The sequence below is a fragment of the Amphibalanus amphitrite genome, unplaced genomic scaffold (genome assembly GCF_019059575.1).
Source record: "Amphibalanus amphitrite isolate SeventyFive unplaced genomic scaffold, NRLGWU_Aamphi_draft 000602F_arrow, whole genome shotgun sequence".
Taxonomy (NCBI): Eukaryota; Metazoa; Arthropoda; class Thecostraca; order Balanomorpha; family Balanidae; genus Amphibalanus; species Amphibalanus amphitrite.
The window spans coordinates 357,368-381,511 of record NW_024882096.1 but is presented as its reverse complement, the minus strand read 5'-3'; the positions used below and the strand labels follow the sequence as shown (position 1 = coordinate 381,511).

Here is a 24,144-nt window from a genome sequence, read left to right as displayed (position 1 = left end):
CTCTGGTAGCAGGATTTTGTGGTTCGCGGGACTGTGTGGTGGTTTTGATTTCTGAGATTTCGTCCTGCCGTGCGCCCTCTCTCCTCTGGGATCATGTTTGTAATGTAGTTTGGTATGCGAGGTGTATTGTCTATGATCTTTTTGTATAGAAAAAGCCTGTGGATTTTTCGTCTCGTCTTCAAACTGTCCCAGCCGAGTTCGTCTCTAAGTTTGTCTGTGGATGTCCGATGTAGTGTGTTCGTCACGAGTCTAGCGGATCTGTTTTGTAGTCTTTCCAGTCTTAATTCGTCGTGTGCAGTGATGTGTCCGTCGTAAATGCAGTCACAATAGTCGAAGTATGGTCGCACGTAGGTTTTGTATATGGTGCTTAGTGTCTGTCGTGGAAGGAATTTCGCAATTGGGTAGAGGGGGCTGAGGGCGATGTTTATTTTTTGAATGATTGTGGTAACGTGGGTCTTGAAACGCAGGTCTTCTGATAGAGTTAATCCCAGATGCTTGTGAGTGTCCGTTTTTGATATTAGTTGCCCATTGAATTGAAGTTGAGGTGAAGTATAGTTATTTCTTGTGCTGAATGTCTGAGTTATGGTTTTTGATGAACTAAAAGTAATGGCCCATTGCTGTGCGTACTGCTCAATTGTGTTAAGGTCTTCTTGAAGTGAAAGTTGTGCTTGTGTCATGTTGTCGGGTGTGTATGATGCGTATAATGATATGTCGTCAGCGTAAAATAGGGCGGTGTTTTTCAGTTGTCCAGGGAGTCCGTCAAGGTACAGGAGGGCAAGAAGTGGACCTAAAATTGAGCCTTGCGGGCATCCGGAGTTTAAAGTCATTGTCGTTGAGTATGGGTTCCCTATTCTTACTTTCTGTCTTCGGTCAGTTAGGTATGATTTCAGCCAGTCGAGAAGAGAGCCAGTGATAGAGAAGTCGTTTTCGCACTTGAACAGGAGACCTTTATGCCAAATCTTGTCGAAATATTTTGTCACGTCTAAGTAAACAGCAGTAAAGTCTTGTCCTTTGTCCAGTGATTTGTAGAGGCTGTCAGTCATGTAGGCTAGTTGTAGTTGCGTGCTGTGGTGAGGCCTGTACCCGCTTTGATTGTCAGAAAGAAGCGAATTTTCGATGAGGTGGTCGTAAATATGTTTGAATATGATTTTTTTCTAAAATTTTAGAGCAGCAACATAGAAGGCTAATGGGTCTGTAGTTCTGTGGGTCAGCTGCCGATCCTTTACGTTTGAAAATTGGTGTGACATTGGCTTCCTTCCAAAGATTAGGAAATTTTGAAGTTCTGAGAGACATATTAAATAATTTTGCTAATGGTTCTGCTATGAGAATTGCTATCATTTTTAATATTTTCGTGGGGAGTTGATCAGGGCCAGTAGATTTGTGTGGGTCGAGAGAATTTAATGCTGACAGTACCTCTTGTTCGGTTACGGTTATTTCGTTTAGTTCGGGTACAGGCCTGGTTCTCGTGTTTGGAGGTGGAAGCGTAGGTGTGTTGTGTAGTTGTGTCTGTGCGACAAAGTGTCTATTAAGGATGGTGGCTTTTTCGCCATCATCTGTCGCTACTTGTCCATTGTGTGTCTCTAGTGGAGGTATTTGTGTGCATGGCCTTGGTCGAATAGCTTGTTTAAGAATTTTGTGGTACTGGTGTGGATTGTGTTTTTGTGTGAGGAGCTGATTCACTTGTCGTTTGGTGTGTATATCTTTGCAGTCTTTATTCAGTTTGGTAACAAAATTTCTCTGAAGTCGCCAGGCTTCCCAGTCACAGCTCGAGTTCGTTCCTTTTGCGATTTTAAAAAGTTTGTCTCGTTTTTTCATGTGATGTTTCAAATGTCTTGTTATCCAGGGTTTATCGCCGGGTTTAACGTGAATAATTTTTGTAGGAATTGTCTCACGGGCGGCTTCCAAGATTGCTTGTGTGAATTTTTCGGTGGCGGTGTCTATGTCATTGTTAAGTAACTCGTCCCAGTCTGTGGTCTGTATGAGTCTGGTCAATTTGTCTGCGTCGAGTTTGCTGTAGTCCCAGATCGTCCTAGATTGTGTAGGTGAAGTGGATGATGTGAGGCTAGTTGACAGGTAAATGGGGAAGTGGTCCATGTTGCCAAATGAGGACAGAATCCCAGAGCTTGTAACGATATCTTTGTTGTTGGTTATTGCTAGGTCTCTCAGGTTTGCGACTGTTTCTGTGCGTCTTGTTGGTGATGAGATAAGTTGAGTGAGTTCTAGCGTATCTAGTGTGTGACTAAACTTAGTATCAAAAGAGGTGATTCCACTGTGACGGATTAAATGGCTACTGTTTTCTAAAAATATATTTCCAGTGTTAAAGTCCCCGAGTATAAATATTGCTAGTGGTGAAAGCGAGTTGGCAAGAGAAACACTTTCGATGAACCTACAATTGAATTCGTCCAGTCTTTCGGCTGAGAGACCTGGTGGAAGATATACACTACAAACTACTATGGATGTTCCGTTCAGTGAAACCTTTGCCCAGACCCAGTCCTCCTCTTCTAGCTCTAAATTTGCTAGTCTCTTGACAGCCAGGTTTGCCCGCACATATATCGCCGTTCCACCACCGTCTCTATTTCTATTGTGCAGGTAAGGCGTGTGAAAATCGGGTAATTCATAAAGACTAGGATGCACGGAGTTGTCTAGTTTTGTTTCACTTGTCATTAAAATGTCGATGCTGTTGTGGTTGACAAAAGCCGACAATTCGTCTATTTTTGATGGCGTACTGTTGATGTTCACGTGACATAAATTTAATTGTTTGATGTTTGGTCCTGGATTTGTCTCGATACCGCTGATGATTAGAAGTAGTTTTGTTATGAGGCATAGTGCAAACAACTCCCATTGTTTAATTGTGATGTGTTGAGAAGGATGTGCTAAGGATGTCATTGCAGTGTAAGGTGTGTGTTCTGGGGATGTCAGGATTTGTGTGTTGTTCTGTACAGCTGAAGGACAGTAGAATGTGTGATTGTGTGTGCGCAAGCTGAAGGACTGTGAAGGGTAGGTGTAGGGGTCAGCGCGGCACTCGTCGGACCGGCACCGACCCGCCAAGCACTGGTCAACCATTATTGAAAGTGAAAAGTCAAAAACAAGCCGCGGCAGCCGAACGTGACAGGGTCAACAAAACAGTGAACATGAACAGTGAACATAAACAGTCGTGGGTGAGAGACTGAACATAAACAGTGAACAAAACAGTATACAATACTGTGAACATAAACAGTGAACATAAACTGTTGTGTATTAGATGCTAACCATAAGCAAGTAGAGCAAAAAAGAGCAATTTTACTAAGAATGCCCACTCTGAATACGCCAGTAGTCAACAGTTGGCTAAACCGCAGGTCCCCAGTTCTTTCTTTTCCATTTATTCTTCGTTTATGTTGGTAGAGGGTGGTTGATTCATTTCTGACTTGGCCTGCCAACTTAGAATCGACTGTCTGGGCCGATTATCCATTTGCGATGAGCAAAATGTATATATACAAAGCTTAGGTGAAATAATGGTGCTTACAATGATCAATATCAGGGTCCACCTCAAACGTAATTCCTAGTGCTATTGAATATCATTTTTAGTTTACCGGAAAGGCCGACAAATGTGCGCTCGTATCAATAAATTCAAAACGGATCGCATTTGATGTTGTAATTCGACCACTGCAAAATATTTTACACTTGCTTTACCGTATATGATGTATTAACTTCAACTTTTGCTGGCTGCAATCCCATCTTCCCACAACTCCAACAAATTCAACTAAGTGGCGTGACAAAGAAGTAGAACAATCAAGCGGAATGCGTCTTCAGGGTAAACGCTTGCGTTTACGACAGTGCTAAGAAATGTCACTTCGTGCCAGGAAAAAGTTTGCAGAATAAGGCTGCCCCGGCCCAGCGTATGTACGTCAGATATAGGCAGGTCAGTCAAACAAGCGTAACATTTATGAGTTAGAATGGAATGATAAGGTGGTCGAGGATCGCCACGCCGGGAGCCATAAAACGTGCTGAGCTAATCGCGTAAGTAACTTGTGTTCTTGTTAGGAGGCGGTTATGTTTGGTATGAACCAGTATGTGCACATAAACTAAAGACGCATTGCGTCTGACGCAATGATACAGAAAGACATCTACGTCCACACGCATCCCCATTCCGGGCTCGAATACCGGTCCCCGACAGGAAAGGTGGTGGCCTTTATATACTTCATTACTTCGCCCTCCGGTCACATATGTCCTTAACCGCCTGACGCGACTGTCTACGTGGTAAAGGCACAATCTGAGCCATTAAGATTGCGAACTTAGTCAGTGAGACCAAAAACCTGAACATGAAGCGATGAAGAGGGTAACAACGAAACAAAATACCAGATTGACACATACCTGCGTTATGCATTGCATTGTCGTATTTATTGCACAAACTAATCGCAAAAGCAATCGCAGATCGTTAACGACTTGCGATATCTTATAATTAGGTGATGTGGCGTAGATTACAGATTACAGATTACAGATTACAGATATATTCAGACAAGGTCCTCTCAATAGTGAGGCTTTTCACATGTCCACGTCATGATAATGTGATACAAAACGAGGAACAGTGTGCAGCACGCATAATTCCCACACACGCACCCATACATGCTATTGCTCATGTCTGTTGCTTAGACAGCAGCACCTTTCGGATGTTCGCCCGGTACGACAATGTCCCTGGTTCTACTCCAAGTTCGTTCATACGAGTCACACCTCGGTAGCACAATCTACGTCTTCCCGACTCCGTTCGAATGAAGGGGAGGGTGAGGTAGCTGGCCTGCCTAGTGTTGTGCCGGTGCCGCTGGCTAGCCCGCTGCCCCAGCGTACCTTTGAGGTACTCCGGCTGCTCCGACACAAAGATACACTCGACAGCACTCACTGTGTGGTATGTTACCAAATCCCTGGCAGTCAACCACTTCAGCTGCTTGATGACAGCCGCCACGCTATCACGTCGTCGCCGACCGGACACAACGCGTGCACAAAAGTTTATAACTTTTTGCAGCCGTCCTAACTGCACCTCACCACACGAGCCGTACACCGACAGACAGTACCGCAGCACAGATACAACCAGGGCTTCAACTATCGGCTTCAGTGCTGACCGCGGTATAACGTGACGAGCGTGCAGTAGCGCTGTCAGCATCCCGGTACATTTCCGCGCCACACCGTCTACATGGGACACAAAGCTGAGGTGACGGTCGATCGTCACTCCTAGATTTTTAACAGTTTCTGACTCTGTAATGGTGGTAGAGCAGAAAGTCAGCGTGACAGGCGGCAAATTGCGAAGCATCGCTGGGGTACCGATCACAAGCATCTGTGTTTTCGCAGCATTAACCCTCGCCCGCACATGGGGGGGGGGGGGTTGCCACCCCCCCCCCCAGGTAGTCTTTCTGCTCTGCACTCAACATGTTTAGAACTAGAAGGCTGATTTTTCGTATAGCTGCTCCTCTATCCTTTCTTGATGTCCACTGAAAATTTCAAGTTTCTGTGATTTTTGGTTTCGGAGATATGACCTTGTTTCTCAGGTCATGTCATGACCCAAATGGCCAATTCTCAACATCTTGCGTTTGCCATGGGCCTTGTGAGCTTTTGACACCCTGATTTCGGCCTTTTTTGCCAGTCTTACCTCCCACCTATCATGGAACATGTTGTTCGACGATGTACAGGGGTCAAGGTCAGGGTCAAGGTCAACCTAGGTCATCTAAGATAATTGCGTTTTAGGCAAGCCGAATTTACTTTTTGTGAAGTTTTTTGACTGCATTTTTGGTAAAAGCTTCTCAGATCATGATTTCGTGTAATATGGACCCAAAAACAATCGGTGCACACATCAGTATACGCACAGACACACACAGACATACAAACACATATAATTGACCTTGACCTAACTTGACCTGAAATGACCTCAGCAGCAAAATTCTGGTCGGGTAGTGTGACAAAGAGGTTCTAGCTGGCTTGGCACCAGAAAACAGCATCGTCATTGGTATTTGATAAGCAGCGCACTTGATATCCAACGGTGACCCAAAACAGCAACATTTTTTAGTTTGACCTGACCTGGAAGGTCAATGACTGACCTGAGAAGGTAAAACTGGGTATCATTGGATTTGTCTCTTCCCAAAGAATCTTTTTGGTCTTTACCGCTAAGCTCTATCTCCAACAGGAACGAAATGGCGCGGGGGGGGTGTGTGGCAACCACCCCCCCCCCCCATGTGCGTTCTAGGATGGGAAAATGGCATGTGCGGGCGAGGGTTAAGTCTCATTCCATTGTGGCAGAACCACTGATACATTCGACCCAGTGCATCCTCCATACGCGCGGTCAACAGATTCAAGTCGCTCTTCTTGCCAGTAACCATCAGCTGGGTGTCATCAGCATACTGGACTACCGTGACGTCATCGGGAACACACAGACACAGATCGTTTGAGTACAGCATGTACATGAGACAACTCAGGGCGCCGCCTTGGTATACGCCAATCGCGTTAGCCTTGCTGTCCGACAGCAGTGTCGAACCGTCCGCGCACCTCACTTGGACCTGCTGCGAGTGGTGAGCCAAATAGGCACGGAACCATGTGGTTTCAATACCGTACACAGACAATTTGTCGAGAAGTGTAACATGAGGAACAACATCAACATTTTGAGAGGTCTAGTAGTACCAAGATACAAATGTTACCATTGTCCATTGCCTGAAGAGCATGATCAGTAAAGACGTGAAGCGCGGTTTCCGTTGAACGTTGTTTTCTATAACCGTGTTGGGCGTCCGAGAGAAGGAAATTTTCTTCGAGATAAGAGACCAACTGTTTTTGCACGACACGTTCAACTAATTTCATAATCGCAGGCAGGATGGAGATGGGACGCGTGTCGGACGGCTCGGTAGCCCTCGTTCCTTTCGGAATTGGGGTAACCAGAGCGTGTTTCCAGTCCTGCGGTACTACTCCGTTAGAAAGGCTGGAGTTCACAACATTTAAATAACCAGGCATTTAAATAACCAGACAGGTAGGAAATCAGACAGGTATAAGAGCAAAACCGCAAAAATATCCAACTTTTTCAGTTAATTACATACATGCAACACCAATTTAAAGATAGTCAGACTCGATGCATGTGTATCCATCCTATCAACAAGTTCTAAGCAGCCCGCCAGCGACTCTCTTGGCCTCCGGCCCATTTTGCCATCAGTAGTCAGTACCGCATATCATATTCACTGATCCCACTAGCCTTCACTGATATCTCGTACCCTTTGACATCGGCTCTACGCCGAAGTAACTTATTGCAGTTTGATTATTCATCGAAAAGTCTATACGTCTTCTTAAACGTAGGCATGCAATCAGACTCTTTGCTTTCAAGTTATTGCATTACTTAACCTTTTACTGGTTTCCTAGAAGAATAGGCATAACATAGATGAACTTTCTACCGGCTGTTTCGTTCTCTGCCTGATATGACCATTTTAGGACGGCTCTATTCTAATTGACGTCGGTAGCCGAGTCTCAAAGACACTCATCAGCTGCCATCGGGACTAATCAGTCGTAAATTAATATATCGCGTCTCTGGCCGCTGAAGGTCGTAACAGAACTGACGTGCACTTCCGTATATTGCAAAATATCCGAGTCAGGTCGCCAGGTCATAGCCAGTGACCTCAGCGCACAAAGTACATTTTATTCCGTCACTGCTTGGCATACCCTCATTTTGCGCCATGACAGAGTTTGACTCAAATGACAGAGCGATCGATTCAACTCCATGGATCACACTTTATTCCAACGGTCATCACTATCAGCACACCCAACGCACCATTGCTAGCTGATTAATGGTAAAACACCGATGCTACTTTACCGCTTTAGAGCTGATAGAACAAGAATCATCATTTAGCTTCCACGCCGATGGACTGAGACAGTGCAATGGATTGATGGTTTCCCTTGTGTCGCGTTCGTCAAAGGAAAGTGCGCTGGCACTGTCGTAAGAGGTTACTGGTCGTGCCTTTCATTGCCATATTAGTGAACAGTCAATGCGGTATTCGTTGCAGTCTTGCACTGCGATCTTGTAAGGGCGGGCCCTGAATAGCGAAACAACAAATACCTTTCTCCATCAAGTCTCCATCCCCGCTGCTGGTTGTGTAGTCAGTTCACTAAAAGTCACTTTAGGTCGTTAACCCTATTACTGGCGGTGGTGGTTGGGGGGGGGGGGGGCGAATCGGTCCCCACCTGTAGTTTTTTTTTTTTGCTCTCAACGGAAAACCACTTAAGCTAGGGGCTCGAAATTTGGTGACTTTTCCTCGCTATTCATTGGGCACATTGTGCAAAATTTTTGAGTTTCTAGCATGCAGAGAGGCGTCTCCAGGACGAGTTTCTCGGGGGTAGTTTTGGCCCAGCTTTGACAGTTCCGACATTTGCCGCTAAGCAGCGACTTGCTTAGGTTTGTACTGGTGATCAGTGGCACCTCCCGTCATATGTATGCACCTAAAGACTATGTGACGTCATTTTACAATGAAAATATTGGAACAGGCGGATTTAGGTGCCCGAGAAAGGGGGGGGGGGGGGTAATGTTAATGTACTGCCCCCGTCTTAGCGTGCCTGAATCCACCTATGCTCAACGAAAACATGTATTTTGTGCTCACATTGCATATTTTACATGATATATGACACAGCATGTCATATGACACATGACATACCATGACAAAAACTCAAAACATCATCCCAAGCTAGCTTACCTGAATCCGCCTATGATTTTTGAAATATCCAAAATACCGGAAAATATAAATGAAGAATAATAAATATAAAAATAAAGGAAAATATAAAAATATAAATGAAGAAGTTCATGAAGAAGGTTCCCCTAAAGTTTCATCAAAATCGGTCAAAAAGAAAGAAGTTATAACTTATAACATTATTAGTGATGAGGTGTAAAACGCAATTTTTCGAAAAATTTTGCTTCCAGGACCCCCATTTTTGGGCTTTTTATAGTCAATCTGAGAGTTCACGATGAGAGCGATCGAATGACGTTTGTCCCATAAAGATCGGACATTTAGTTTTCGAGATATCAAGGGGGCCAATTGCCCCCCTCCCTCCACCAGTTAACGTAGTCTAGAAAGCCCACCAGTGATAGGGTTAAAGGTCCAGCCGGACCTGTGAACAGTACCCTGCATTGAAACTATGGTCAACAAAAGGTCGGCTCTTTCCTGCAAACAATCGAATGAATTAGCATCACTCAACAACAAATGTAAACGTTAGGTACTTCTTGATGCAAAATAGGTAGTACGTTCGTGACTGCGTTCGTTTCATGGTTATACAACTGTAGGGTGAGGGTGACTCCACTCAAAAATGTGAAGGACAATGACAATTTCCCGTCATATTTTCTACGTTTTAGGCACGCTCGCAATGTGAGGGAATCACGCAACACCAAATACAGAAGAAAAGTGAAGAAACTTCGTGATGGGACTGGTCCGCAGACTGGCACTACCTGTCGCCTCAAAATGTTATGTAAAATATAACGCAGGCACATTAAAGCCCTGTGGAGGTTCGAAAATAAAGATAACTCAAGTGTCAATGTCTTTTACGCATCTGATCGATCAGTCTTCAGAGAGTAGTATTTTCCGTCTTTGTGTCCCCGTCACACGAGTTGCCTTGGCTAGTGGAGGGTTGCGAACTCAAACTTCTTCTTGTATCCTTGATCCCATTTTTTGAACCAACATCTCGCCTCAGCGGTGGAAGAGATGTAGCGACGGGGGTAGCCCACATGGTCTTCTCCTTGCAGCCGCGTACTGGTCTTAGTCGACCCAAGAGCAGCTCAACCATGAATGCGACACTGGAGGCAATAAGACCGAGTACCAGAAGACTAAGTGGTGCTTGCATATGTGATAGATTGAGTGAGAGCGCGTCAGTGTGCCCCTGACTCTCCGCCGCGCGACAACCTTGGCGACGTTGTACACCTGCGAGGACATCGTCAAACATCTTGTCCACGAGACCGGCCTGGATGGCACGTTGGATCATCTGGTTTAGTTTACCGGTGAGCGGAGAGTATTTGGGTAGACCAAGCGCTACGCTGAAAGGGATGTAGCACTCGCGGGATACGTGCATGGACTCGATGCCACGTGAGTCAGTGAAGTCTGTCACCACCAGATACTGTAGCGATTGCTTCGAGTTGATGAAGGCGAAGCGGGACCGTCGTGAACGTTCTACGCCCTCGGAGAAGCTCCTGACGAACTGCATCCCGTCGGCGAGACGGCGTGCCACTGGATCGGGAGAGTCTTGGAACCAGGCTTCCCATCCACCGCCTGCGCGAACCCCCCAAGTCAGTCCGCTTGCAAGGAGCTGATGCGTGGTGTCCAGAGGTACTGCCGGTGCTGGCGCCGACAGGTACGCCACCAAGTTAGCCCGGTATGCATATGCCACTACCATCGCCAGCACCCAGAACTGGCCTAGGAACAGCTGCGCTCTCCGAAGCCTCGGTACAGCCTCCATGGCTTCCTGCATCAGCACACCGAACCCGTAGAACGCAGTGTAGGTGAAGCTCTTAAAGCGACGATCTGCGGTACCAGACAGCGCCCACAGCACGGGAACAGAGGCGACGAAAGCGAAAATCGTGGCGATCCAGGCGCGCCAGCTGAGGGGCCTCACCAGTGCCAGGTAGTGAGGCGGTGGCTCCGGGACGGCCGCCAAGAAACAAGCGTAGTCCGTCATGTATGGTACTGTCATGTCGATACCGCGAAGTTTGTCGGCAGAGCGGAAGAGGTTAGCCATGCCGATGTCAGCGCGGTCGTGGTGCAGGTCGCCAAGAAGGCCATTCCACGTGCCGTCGGCTGCCCGGCCTCCCCACATGCCACCGTCGGAGGGAGTGCTGAAGTTCACCACGAAGTTGAGCACTGACGCGAAGGCGAGCACTAGTCGACTTTCGAGGCCGTCGTGTATCGTGGATCCATCGGCGGCCTTCAACAACATGTTCTTAGGTGGATAGTGAAAAGTTACAGCCTTTAATCTGCGTCCACCCAGGTCGGACAATTTGTCTGGGAACAGCTCCTCGTCTGGCCACAGTCGGGACGCCGCGAAGTGCGCCACCACTCCTGCTGTGATGCCCTCTCCGCGGACGAAGAATCTGTGAGAAAGAACCGGCACTGCAGTCGGTGGGGCTGAGAACGACGTAGCCACCACAACCAAGTGCTGGAGCTGACTTCGCGGAGGCCGACGCAGCGCCGCTGCCGCGAATGTCGCATTCTCCTCAGTAAGTTCCACGAAGCGTGCTTGTCTGCTAAAGGTATCGGCATAACGCTCCAAGAAGGCGCCACAGGTTTCCAGCCTCACACAGGCTAGCACGAAGAGCAGACATTCACGACGCACGCCCATCAGTCGGGACAGACTGCCATCAGTTTCCGTCACATCCAGATGCACAAGAGGCGCCGACCAGTCGACTGACGTTGCTGTTTCGACGGGAAGCACGTGCCTTTCGGTGGCGAAAACCACCTGGCAGGGCTGTGCGCGGCGTGATATTAGGGTTAGAAGGTCTGCCAGCGGGGCGGGCTCGGCCAACGCGGGCAGAGCGAACAATAGGAACCAGAGCATCGCAGTGCCTCTGACGGTCGTCCAGTGCAGGAAGTCCAACTTCCTAGTCAATGTTTCATTCCAGCCGTTCAAGAGTCGCACCAGTTATCCGACTCACTTCTTCACTTGTACAAGAAGAATTACAACTGCTCGGAATCCGTCACAGTTCCAGTCGCTTTGATGATAGGTTTGGCTAGTTGAGAACAGCTCCAATCGTTTGATGACAGCTCTAGCTGTTTGACGACAGTCCCAGCCGTTTGTTGACAGTTCCTCCCGACTGATGACCATGCCAGTCGCCCAGAGAGCGGAGTTGCTTTAGCCGTCCAAGGAGCCGCTCCAGCCGTCCACGGAGCCACTCCAGTCGTCCATGAGACCCCTTCTAACGTCCAACTGTCTCGATGTTCCCTCAATCAGCAGCTTTATCAGTGGTGGCGTCACTGTCGCTCAGGCCTCAGCCAATCGCCAGTCTCATTAAATCAGATCGACAAGACTAAATGAATCAGGTGGAGCTCGACTTCAAGCTGCTCAGACATTCATATAACGGTTAATTTTTCGTCGTTGCGGATTAAACCTTTCGGAAGCAGAATTGTTGAACTTGCTTTCGTATGAGCTAGTGGGGTTGCAAAATGTCACCGTCGGTGACCGTTGTCTTTGCGGTTTGAAGTTTCAGATGGATCGATAGCATCTTTTCAGCTGCAAACGTTAGCATCCACTATTACAATTCAACTCGAGAGGTCAAGTAAATGTTAGACCTTTGCAGACGGGTCAGTCGTTAGAGTGTGATTTTGGCAAATGACGGATAGAAAATGCCTGAGTATTTCAGCGGATCCAAATTCCCTTACTAATTAAAGCTTAATTTCGGCGAGCGTGATTTGAGAATTATCCGTGAAGACATAATCATGATAGAACATCATAGGCGGCGGAACGGGGGGGGGGGGGACACCGGGGCACCGTGTTCCCCTTTGATTTTGGCATTTTAACAATAGCCCTATGGGCGTTCCATAGAAATAATGGGACCAAGTCAGCAGTGCCCCCCTCCCCCCCCCCCAATTGAAGGTGTTCTGCCGCCACTGTAGAATACCATGCAGCGAGTGTCATTTGAAAAACCACCGTAGCAAATTGCCGATGACTGTAAGCAAAGTGACCTTTATGTAAAGCTGCAGCAGCATTGAATGCAGTGATGACCCATTTTAAAGGTAGTGTGCCACCTTTGAAAGATTTCCCATTTTATTTTTCCTAGGATAAGAAGCTTCTGTTTTTATCTAATATCGCAAAAAAAAATCAAAAATGGGCCTGGAATAGTGCCTTTTTCGCCTAAAAGTTTATCGGTTTTTCGATATGTATAACAACTGTAGTGGGCTGGCCTGCAAACGGGCGTCGGCAACAATCGCGAATGCGGCGCACATGTGACAATAAGCAAAGGTCATTATAGAGTTACGACGTACGGGAATGAGTTATCAGCTGTCTAATCGTAGACAGCACAATGTCGAGCCGTAAACTGTAAGCCTGTATTGGTATTGTTTCTTTTATTTGGCTGTCGAACATTATTTATGGTTTGAAATATGATTTTATGTAAAATAATTGATATGAAAAAGCCGTCTCTTAACCCTCGCCGGCCGAGGGGGGGGGGGGCGGGTGCCGCCCCCCCCCCATAGGGTTTTTTCGCGATAGCTCCGAACACGCTGGCGATAGAGAGCTGAAACTTGGCATACCTGACCTTTGATCCAAGCCGGATCTTTTGACACCAACCGCATTTTTGGGTCAGGTCAGGTCACTGACCTATGACGTCATAAGTGAACCTCTGCACGGTCTTCAGATGTCGCAACTTCGCAACGCCCTCACTGCCAGAGGAGATCTCACAGGGAAATGAAACTTGCAGGATCTAGTATCCATTATGAGTCCCACAACTTGTATATCTCGGATTTTTCCTAAAGGTCATATGAGGTCAGGTCATTTTCGTGACCTAACCATTATAAGTCAATGGGGAAAAATGAAAACTGCTATTCTGGCGCCGGGAACGATCTCCAACTATCTCAAGCACACAGAATCGTGATTTGATGCACTCCTTGCAAGGTTAGATGCGTCACTTTTGCAATGTTGACCTTGCGTGACGTCATTTATGACGTCATCAAGGTCATATTAGTTTTTCGTCAATAACTCTCGATCAAATTTAGCTAGCGAGTTGGGAAAGCCACCAATGGACTCAGGAAGACCTGCCGAATCGAATGATATGCGACATGACCTCTTTCGACCAACTTCGTGACCTGGGGGTGCTGACCTGACCTTGACCTGAGGTCAACACCCCAAGTTGACCTGACCCGGACAAAAAGTACATCATTCGACGCGCCTGAGCGAGACGAACACGATGCTGCCAAAATCGGCGCTCTGCGACCGTTTTTAGCGAAGTTATTCAACAAAAACTGAACCGTACCTTGGGGCACTTGACCTGACCTCAGAGGTCACCGGTTGACCTAGGACCTTAAAATCGGGTACCAATCTCTGCGTCTCGTAACGGCGCACACGCTCGTTTTTTCCGCGACGCGCTAGCTCCACCAGGGGCGAAACGGCGAGGGGGGGTCGTACCCGCCCCCCCCCCCCTCGGCCGGCGCGTATGTAGAAAACCAATAGGTCCGGCGAGGGTTAAGTTATGACCCCATTTCACCACACTTCTTCTTCTTCGTGGATTAGGGCACGTACCATTTCACCACACGCAAGTGGCAGAAATGACAATGATCAGCTGACGCATTTTTCTTGGCCGAAGTCAGAGCGCGCGGCCCGACGCACCACCACCGCACCACAAAGTATGAGCAGAAGCCGCGCCCAAAGCCAGGGCCCCGGTAAACGTGGGGTAGCCGAGTCGGGGCAGCGTGCGCTGACCCAAGCCAGGGCCGCAGCTTTGGGCGCGGTCTACCGCATCCCCGCGGGCAGCCCCGGGCTATCACATGACACCGGGAGGACGCGCGGCCCCGGCTTGGGTCAGCGCGCACGCTGCCCCGACTCGGCTACCTCACGTTACCGGGGCCCTGGCTTTGGGCGCGGTCTACCGCACCACCTAACAGGCGTGTTCGAAACCGCAGGAGATGATGATGAACGGGTTTATCGAAACTTGATTGGATGAGCATATCTGTAATAGCGATTTCAGTGTGTGCATTTATTGTTCATAGTGGTGTGAAATGTGGTTGGGGTACGACCGACAACCCGTCGGGGCGAATTTCGCACTGGGGTACTCAAAATTTGAAGAATTTAAGACGTTTCCATGAGTTTTGAAGGTATGGATAAGTTCTAAAAATCCGGTTCTCCTTATCTGGGCCATTAACTCCATACGGTCCAGGAAAGCTGGCACACTACCTTTAAGACATATGACGGTGTGCCACGACTAGCCATCGATATACACTTAGTCTCTGCTGAGTGCTGCTCATTGTTGACTCGTTGGCTGTGCAGTCCCTGCAGCTGTTGTTGCGAAGTAGCTACTGGACGCACGTCAAATGGTACTGGTGGACGCCTAATGGACAGGCGTGCCCAAGATTACTTTACTAATAGACGCGCCGCGCGCCCTGACAAAGGGAGGAAGGTCGAACATGGGAGATGCTTAGATGCTTAGCCATCGATCATAGCAGGCAATCGATCAGTCAGTATAGATTATCCTACATAACTCTGGTGATGGCAATGGAAGCCATCATCTTCTACAGTTATACCTCTATCTGGTGTTCAAGTTTATACTGACGGCACTATCATCATACTCATGCCATGGTCTTCAATGATGAGATCCGTCTTATGAGCTTTCGAGTTCTTCAAGCTCAATTTTGCTATGATGGCTCTATATCAGAAGAGAGGAGGGATATTCCTATATTAGAGAACTATGGTGGCATATATGATACTCGACAGGTGCATACAGTAGGACAAGCACGCACTCGTGTAGCCGCCAGGCTATCCTCACTGAGGCAGTGTACCGATGCCCGGTCACTAACAAATGAGTCCGTTACAAATGACTCATTGGTGAAACTAACATTGAGCTTAACTACGCAGTTTAACATGCGCAGTTAACTACAATCTTCTTAATTACGACCTCAATGAAAAATATACAATTGCTGACATTACACATTCAATATACTTGTTCAGTGCTCCTATCGCATGTCATTTGATATTCATCAACTATTCTGTGTAGTCTCGAAACTGATTTCGTGACCCTTCGAAGAAGTGCTGTTTTGCAGTGTCACGGTGACTATATTTAGACGAATGACACAATTGACCATATCCTAACAGATGTACATCTCTCACAGACTATCAGGCAGGAACGGGAACTTTCTCACAAAGAAGATGACGTAACAACCAATGCAGCCTACTGCTGTCGAAAGATATACGACGTTACAACATCCTCGTGCCTAGAATGGAACGTTTAGTTAAACGGCCTACTACAGCTCCCGGCCTAGGAAACCTTCATGACACCAGTTTCATGACTATAAAGTGCTGTCTGTCGGCTGCCCCGGTGACAGGTCGTTTAGTGACTGCCCTGGCCCAGAGATTCTCCAGTACGGCGATTGCGAGGCCGAGGGCCACTCCCAGAGGAACCAGTGCGATGGAGGCCAAGGTGTTCCCCAAAGACATGGCCTTGGTGTCCGATGAAGAAGTGCACATGTTCTCGATGCGGCTGAATCTGTTGAGCTTTAGGTGACTCATCAGACCCAGCTCTGAGATCCTCAGAAGTTCGGCATACATGAGTCTCCTCAGTGCTGGCTGACCCTTAGCGATCACAAAGTAGTTGGGGGTGAGCTTGGCCGGCTGGTTCAGTAGTGGCACAAGGGAACAGGCGGCGTCTCCAACCTTCAACTTCAGTTGTTTTATATCAATAAAAGTCATCACCTTCGGCTGGGTCGTAAGCCAAAACGACTGAGCATCACCCAAATCAATGACGCCGTCGTGACTCGTTATCCTTCGGTAGATTTCTCTCTCGTACTGATCGGGGCTTGTCTGCCAGTCGTTGACGACACCGTACCCAGGTTGCATAGCCAGCTTCCAGCCTGGCTGCTCGGTGAACTCACGAAGACTATTGATCGGACGATGCACGGATACCACGGCGAGATCCGAGATCAGGTTGGCCGTGAAGCTGTTGACGATGATGATGTTGATCATCCAGCTGATGATGGTCACGATCCTGGCTGATGATGAGGTTGGTACGATGGCCCAGCTCTGTCCAACTAGAGACATGTAGTTGTAGAACAGGCAAGAGCCGAGTGACATCTCGGTCGCAGTCTGGCTCCTTTCTCCATAGCCCTGATTGAAGTAAATGACGACTCGAAGCGCCACAGAGAGGACAAGCAGCACACCGAACACTGCCCACCATACGTGGGCGTGTAGCGGCCTCAGTAACGATCCCACCATCTGTGCAGCAGTTTGAGGAACATCTTCAGTCCCTCCAACAATGTGAAAGGCGTCGTAATTCTCCTCGATGGCAATGTGAATGTAGTCAACGACAGAGCTGCGGTCCGGTCGGTCGAGGAGCCAGGTCAGCGCCACGTCGGCCCTGCCATAAAACAGCTCGCCAACCATGCCAGACCAGGTGCCGTTGGGATGGCGGTTGCCGTATCCCCATCCCTCCGGCTCCACCATCCGGTATTGAAGGTTGAGGTTCCCGGCAAGCAGCTTCCAGATGTCGTACAAGTACCCGCTGTAGGCGTAGCTGCCATTTGCCATTTTCTCCATCGATACGTATGGAGGATCGTGGAATGCAGCCACACGCAGCTCTCCGAATGACCCGCTGGAGAAGGGTGTCTCTTCCGACCATCTCTCACCCACTGAGATTAGATTGTCTAGACGCTTCATGACTTCCCAAGCTGATCTCAGTTTTGGCGATGTCCAATAGACATTTTGGAAGAGACTTCGGTGTTCGGAGTGGCGAGAAATTCGCCTTGAACGACAGGGAACTGGTGCGAGCCAGTGGTTGCTTGGAGCCAGCTATGTATGCACGCTACTGACCAGTAGCGTCACCAGGCACCAGTGCCTCACCCCATGTGCAACGCTGCACTGAGTAGTGAACATAACCGATGCCGAGCCAGCGACAGCCGATAAAATCGAACTGAGTGAGGAGCCTCGTTTGAAGTAGCACCCCGTGGGGACACCAGCTCTGATGGACGATTTGCCAGTCATTACTGTCACTAGACCAAGTGCATCATTGTGTGTTTGTACAAGACGGGTTTCCCCGCCACAGCAGCGTCAAATGGGAGGATAAATTGCTTTTGAAGTGACCTTCTATGCCCATGGGCTGTCCTAAAGCGTATGAGGACTCGAAACTACGAGAACAAGCTGAAACTACGATTGATCGGGTACTTAGCAGAATGCCAAGATCGTAATGTTGGTTATGATGATCGACATGACCAGAAAAAGCTCGCACACAGTGTCTTATGCATAGAACGAACTAGACGTTTGGACGATTTTTAGAACATAGTTTTCATTCAAATGTATTTGACCAGCATGTATTACATCAGTACATTCCATGATAACAAACAATGATAATGCATTGCCAGACGAGAAAGGACTCGAGGATCGGCCGCTTTTCGCGGAAACTCGTCTGGAATAAAACAGGAATGAAATGATGAAGTTCACCTCGCGGGCCGGGGGGGGGGGGGGTCAGGTCATGATAGGCGGGTGTCGGGTCACGGTTGGGGTCATGCAACGATAGGTGCCAGTTCAAATAACGGCGAATGCATAGTCAGATTATGTAAGTTATGAAGTAAAGTCGCGATGGGCGCAAGAACAACCCGAAGTGTGGGTGTGTCAGGAAGAGGAGATGGAGAATGAAGTCGCGGTAGATGCGTAGCCACGTCGTATCATTCCCGTTCTGGGGTCCTTCATACGGATATCAGCGGCCGTCCTCTCCCTACAGCGGGGTGGGGTTACGGCAGCACCAGCCCGCTCCCTTGGGACACCCAAACAGGTAGCACTCCTTGCCCCTCTCACGGCGACAGTGGCGACGGCAGTCCTCTGAAAAACAGACAGAGGGACATCGTCACCGAGCAAAATTAGGTGGCAAAAGAAGAACATCAGAAGAAAAATAAGAAAAGTTCTAAGTGATATCTCTTTCGTGCCCCAAAAGGAACGTTAGGCAACTACAAAGTGCACGCAAGTCAAGTCTTCATCAACTTTGGTCAGTCCGGCTGTTAGTCGTAAGTCACCGTACAATGGACCTTTCTAACATGAAGTGGTCCCGTGAGACCTTCATTTGTGGTTTCTAGCTAACGAACATCACGTCCTCGGCACCCACCTAAGGTGTTGGGTTGACGCCGACAGCAGAGTCGCTCGCTGGCGGCCTCACAGGGCAGACAGATACCCTCCACTCCGCACGGCTCGGCTATGTAGGCGTCCGGACGGTCACAGCTGGGGACTGTGAACAGACGTGGGGGGGGGGGGGGAGAGAATGGTAGAGAGTTACAGACGGAGAGAGTGGGCAGTTATAGACGGACAGATGGACGATCTGTTACAGACCCTCAGTTACCGGCAGACGGAGGTAGGGGCAGTGACAAGTAGGCCTATAGACCTACAGGGGCCTATAGGCACGATCATGAATGTGATATGTAAATGGGTCGATCATCCGGAGTAAAAAAAAGCGAACAAATCACATATTCAGCAATCTTCATGGATCATAATCGGTAGTACTAATCAGGGTCCGTCCTTATCACCTGAGGAAGGGACTCTATTGGTTCTGACGGAATGCCATTATCAATTATCGTTATTTTTTATTTTCTAAAATGGAACGCAATTCTTTTTCGACAGTCCTTGTGTGCTGACACTGGTCGATTCATACCTTCAGGCTCTTTTTTTAGAGCAAAGGGACACAATTTCTTCCAAATACTCACAGCAGCAGGCCCCTCCCGGCAGAGGACATGGGCCGCAGGTGAACCCGCTGGGGCAGACATCACCGCCCTCACCGCACTGAGAAGAACCTGGGAAGAGGGAGGAAGGAGAGAAGGAGATGGAGAGAGAGAGAGAGAGAGAGAGAGAGAGAGAGAGAGAGAGAGAGAGAGAGAGAGAGAGAGAGAGAGAGAGAGAGAGAGAGAGAGAGAGTCAGTCGTGGTGTTACAACATCGACAGCCTTAGCGGCACAACAATTAAGTAGAGCTCAATAAACTGACCCACAGTAGAAAATAAGTAATCTATAACAAAGGTTTGGGGAAGTTTATTTACTATGTTGATTATCTACTTCTAGAATAAGCCCACAATTCACTTGTTTCGTTTCACACAAGACGTGAGCAGCAGTTATGGCCCCACTTACGGCGCCTGCAGCAGGTGTTGGGACCGCACTCGCCTCCGCAGGTCTGACCCGAGGGACAGGCCGAGCCGCCCTGTTCGCAAGGGAAGTTGTCTGTGAAAGTAGGTGAATCATTCATTATTACAGCCTTAACTCTAGTTTTTTTTTCGCTAGATATTATATGAACTAATAATTTTGTCAACATCTAGGTTTGGCCATATCATTTAATGCTGTGTAGTGCCCTGCGGATGTTGAAAATGGGACTCACCATTCCCTTTTTATAAAGTTTTACATGTTTTAATTCTCCACTAAGTTTTACTAAGTTACTAGAGTTAACCATCTTGCTAAGATCTACTTGCCGGGACATTTCGTTCCGGGTCGGCACCGCCTTCGGCCACGAGAAGACTGCTGTTCCGGCTCGGACGGTCCCGAGGGGCCCGGACGTCCTGAAGAGGGCCTCCGGCGGCGGCCCGGTCGCGACTGACCCCCCTCCGAGGGGTCAGTGGGTGCCTCCGGTCCCGACTCCGGCCTTCGGCGACGAGAGGGTCTCGACGGACGATCGGGGGAGGGGGAGCTGGGGCGAGAGTCGGGGGATGACTCGGGTCGCCGGCGACGACTGGGTCTCGACTGGGAGTCCAGGGGATCCCCAATCACCGCGTCTCCTGGTGGGGTGGTGGAAGGGGAAGCTGGAGACTCGGTTGAAGGGCTGAGGGGAGGCTCCGGCGGCGTTTCTTCTGAAGGCGGAATCAGGACGTCGACAGGCAGCGAAGACGACGTCTCAGGAGTTATTGCTGCGAATTGGAAAAAAATAGTTGGTAAGACCACGTTAAAATTGCACCGCAAAAATGTTAATACGAATTTCCAATCATTTCAACAGTTATTATGACAATGATAACGAAGAAATTGTCTCTAGGTTCATGAAAAGGTGTGTGACAAAACACAGCACAACGCTCGTCAAGGGATAAGTAACGATAGTCAGCTAGCCCCGTGTCATCTCCCTCACGTTTCTGGAGCAGAAAATCGACGGCCTCATTGCAGCAGCGTGGCCCGGGGCCGCAGACGGGCCCTCCGCACGTTTCCCCAGTTGGACACCACGCTCCGCCCTTACTGCAGTGCAGCTCACCTGGAGGCACTGCGGGACCGGGGAGAGGACCGGCGATCATACCTAAATGAAATCCCGTCCGATATTACACGGTAGCCCACAACATCAAATGGAAGCGTCCGCAATTTCTTTATAAACCTGATTGAGCGTAAATTGCAGCCAAATAAATGGAAGAGTGCACTAGTCGTAGTTTACCCCTTTTATGAAACTCTGCCATCCCAAAAGACGCCTTTTGTGAAATTAATCCATCCCAAAAGCAGCCTATATCGCTACTCTACCTGCCTAGGTATCTACTTCTAGGTGTGACCTACCTGACATTCCTATCGGCTGCCCCATCAAAACATGTAATCCCAAGCGGTTCCCACGCCATTTTCCAACCTACCTTGTGCCGTAGCTGACGTCAAGCCCTCCAGCAGCAGCACCCCCAGCAGCAGGGACATCAACAGCTGCCTGGGCGCCATCGTGCCAGACACTGACGTCCAGCAGCGTTCGCTCACTGACCAAGACGACCTCGCGGTGACCGCGGCTGTTCGTCGTACCGTATCGTACATCGTCGGCCCGAAGTCACGCGAATCCTTGTAGGGATCGGCGGTGGACCGCCCCCCCCCCTTGACGTGGGGTAGAAGGGGGGCAAACAGGACAGGTACAGGAAACAGGCGGCAGCACTGAGTCATTGCTGAGCGGAACGCACGGTGGAACTTGGTGTCGGTCACAGAAATTCATTGGCAAGTCCATTCTTGAAATTGATGCGACAGCTCAGAAAGGCAACATTTGTGCAATTGTTACCTGCTTTTCATAAAATGTAAATAAATATACCATAATACACCTACATAGCCATGACTGTCGAAGTTGTTCAATTTCACTCAAACGACTGTCTAGTAACCAAAGACATTCCAATTCTGCTAAGACTTGTCGGACATGTCACTAAATTACAACTTCCTGGCGCAAACCGTTTCGAATCTACAACCAAAGGTAATGCGTGGTGGAGCATAAAAGGACCAGCTGCAACGAATATTGAATAGGGTAAACGCAGGGCAGAAAGTCGCTTCAATTTAATCCAGTTAATCATACGTCAGGTGCCACCGTGCGCCAGCCCGATTCAGCGCGGCAAAGGTGTCCTGACTGAGGGCCGCACCGAACTGGCCCTAACCGGTACGGACGGGGCTAATCGCGTGCGCGAACCGGACTAGCCTAGCACACACCTGCAATGTTCCGGCGATGTTAGCTTGGCTTTTTTACACCCATTTGCATGTTCCGGGTACAATTCGGTAGTACTACTTACGAGGATTGGGGCGACTATTCCGCCCGTGTATTATTGTTTTAATTGAAGCGGTCACATTCTTGTTTTACCACTGAAAAGCTGCTAGAGGTTGTGAGTGACCAGTGGGTCAAAAGAAAGAAGATGAATTCGCTTCACCTGTACTTCGGCCGGTTGAAATATTATTTGGGACTATACGGTATTATCATGGATGAGATAATACTATATCATCCATGGTATTATACACGGATTTATATTGTATATTGTATCATACCATGGATGCTATTCATAATACTATAGGGTTGACTATTAAGTAATGAAAGAGCCCTCAGCAGTCAGCAGTCAGCAATGACATGTTTTTGCACGTGCACGCAATTTTTTAGTTTGATCAGTGATCACGTACACCGATCTTGTTTCTTTCCACTGCAGTGAAAACCAGATGTCGTTAGCTACATTCTGCTCTGAGTCATCACCGTTTTTCCAAGAGGTCACCTAAACCTGTGGAGCAGCATAAAAAGGGAGCCGGGCAATGGCCAAAACCGCGCGGCAGAGGTCATCAGAGCTCACAGCTCAGTAGCTCATTGTCACATCTCACAAGCTCAATTAGCTCATATTTCATTGCCATATCGCGTATGCCTAAATGCCTAAGCGCCTATCACCCAAGATCATTTTCCCCCTTGGTCTCGCGCATGCGCAGTGTGTACTCTCTTGAATGCCCCCGAACGCTGCCTGTCCGCGATGTTCGCCCCCTCCCCTTTGAAATCGATGACACCACCGACATATCGTCTGTAGGGAGGCTGCAGTCGCCCCACACACTTTCAAAAGAAATGTCTCGATCTCGGCAGGCCTTTTTCCTACCACAAGCTGAGCTCCGATGACCTCGCGCCACGCTGCGCGCTGGCGCGCGGTTTTGGCCATTGCCTGGCTCCTTTTTTATGCTGCGCCACAGGTTTAGGTGGTCTCGTGGTCTCGTGGAAAAACGATGACAGCTCAGAGAAGAATGTAGCTAACGACATCCGGTTTTCACCAGTGGAAATAATAAAATCGGTGTATGTGATGACATTAAAAAATGCGTGCACGTGCAAAAACCTATCTTTGCTGAGGGCACTTCCGTTACTTAACCCGCGAGTTGCTGGGGGGGGGGGGGGCGTTAAGCGCCCCCACTTTTTTCGCCGGGCCATAGCATAAAAACGGCGCGCCGCAGGCGCGCCAAATTTTGGGTACCTACCTGTAAAGAATTGATTTGAGTTTATTGTGAAAAAGCTTCAAAAAAATCGGTCGGAAAATTTTTGAGATATCGAGGTTTTAGTGACGTCATGATTTCTGAGTTTTCGACCAAAAACGGCATATGTTAAAAAAATCATATAAAATCACAAAATAGACATACAGACATGCCGTAAACGCCATTAGACTGCCAATACCTTTAACAATCAAATGGCTATCTTCGATTATTGATTATCGTTCCGCATTTTCCAAAATCTTGAACTGAACCTTGGCAATTTCTCGTGACTACTTCACGACCATGATGCATGCATTTCTTAAATTGAACTTTTTGAGCCAAACACGTACACACATGACAAAATGAATGTCACCATCGTTTTCTACGCCCCAAATTACCCATAAAACATGTGTCACAGGCTGCGAACATCAGTTTTGATTTTCGGGGACATGTGCCTACCCGGTTGACCTGACCTTGACCCTGACCAGGGGCGGATCCAGAAAATCTCCAAGGGAGGGGCCATTAGAAACCAGGAGGCCCCCCATAATCCCACCTGTTGGAGGCCCCATCTTCCCACTTGTTGCCCCCCCCAAAAAAAAACTGCGTCTATTGAGCTTATCTAGCTGTTCAGGCAACATCTCAACATCTGTGCAGGCTTGGAGGCCCTCTGTGCAGGTTAGGAGGCCCTGTAAAAGTGGTCATCTCTGTGAGTATAAGAGACCTCCAAGTTATGAAAAGCTTTACCAATCTTCTAACAAAGAAGTCTTCTCAGCTAGTCTCCTAAGAAATAACTAAGTGGGTAGGTTAAAAAAAACTCA

At 48.4% G+C, this 24,144-nt stretch overlaps 3 protein-coding genes across 5 annotated transcripts; all 3 read right to left on the bottom strand.

Annotated features, from left to right (window-relative positions):
- Positions 1-9,377: 9,377 nt before the first annotated feature.
- On the bottom strand, positions 9,378-11,153 carry LOC122394630 (ionotropic receptor 21a-like). Its single transcript, XM_043391628.1, has one exon. The coding sequence runs from the start codon at positions 10,906-10,908 to the stop codon at positions 9,547-9,549; it is 1,362 nt and encodes a 453-aa protein (XP_043247563.1). The 5' UTR covers positions 10,909-11,153; the 3' UTR covers positions 9,378-9,546.
- Positions 11,154-15,942: 4,789 nt separating this feature from the next.
- LOC122394612 (glutamate receptor 2-like) lies at positions 15,943-17,196 on the bottom strand. The gene has a single exon (XM_043391601.1). The coding sequence runs from the start codon at positions 17,194-17,196 to the stop codon at positions 15,943-15,945; it is 1,254 nt and encodes a 417-aa protein (XP_043247536.1).
- Positions 17,197-17,944: 748 nt separating this feature from the next.
- Positions 17,945-21,639, bottom strand: LOC122394622 (vegetative cell wall protein gp1-like). Of its 3 annotated transcripts, none has more exons than XM_043391624.1 (7): positions 21,232-21,639; positions 20,751-20,879; positions 20,107-20,538; positions 19,772-19,861; positions 19,356-19,442; positions 18,764-18,883; positions 17,945-18,483 (listed from the first exon to the last, which is right to left on the bottom strand). In XM_043391624.1, exons 1-7 carry the CDS (start codon positions 21,521-21,523, stop codon positions 18,380-18,382), a joined length of 1,254 nt encoding a protein of 417 aa, XP_043247559.1. In that variant the 5' UTR covers positions 21,524-21,639; the 3' UTR covers positions 17,945-18,379. The 3 variants fall into 3 exon arrangements, with proteins under 3 accessions (XP_043247559.1, XP_043247557.1, XP_043247558.1); XM_043391622.1 differs by having other exon boundaries at positions 20,871-20,879; positions 21,232-21,461; XM_043391623.1 differs by lacking the exon at positions 20,751-20,879 and having other exon boundaries at positions 21,232-21,460.
- Positions 21,640-24,144: the final 2,505 nt, after the last annotated feature.

What these genes read in the sequence shown, in the direction of transcription:
- LOC122394630 (XM_043391628.1), bottom strand. Translation starts at nt 10,908, where the DNA reads ATGTTGTTGAAGGCCGCCGATGGATCCACGATACACGACGGCCTCGAA.
- LOC122394612 (XM_043391601.1), bottom strand. Translation starts at nt 17,196, where the DNA reads ATGGCAAATGGCAGCTACGCCTACAGCGGGTACTTGTACGACATCTGG.
- LOC122394622 (XM_043391624.1), bottom strand. Translation starts at nt 21,523, where the DNA reads ATGACTCAGTGCTGCCGCCTGTTTCCTGTACCTGTCCTGTTTGCCCCC. An exon ending in CGATTTTCTGCTCCAGAAAC is followed by an intron (nt 20,539 to 20,750) that starts GTGAGGGAGATG and finishes TCCAATTCGCAG; the next exon opens with CAATAACTCCTGAGACGTCG. An exon ending in GCGTCAACCCAACACCTTAG is followed by an intron (nt 18,484 to 18,763) that starts GTGGGTGCCGAG and finishes TCTGTTTTTCAG; the next exon opens with AGGACTGCCGTCGCCACTGT.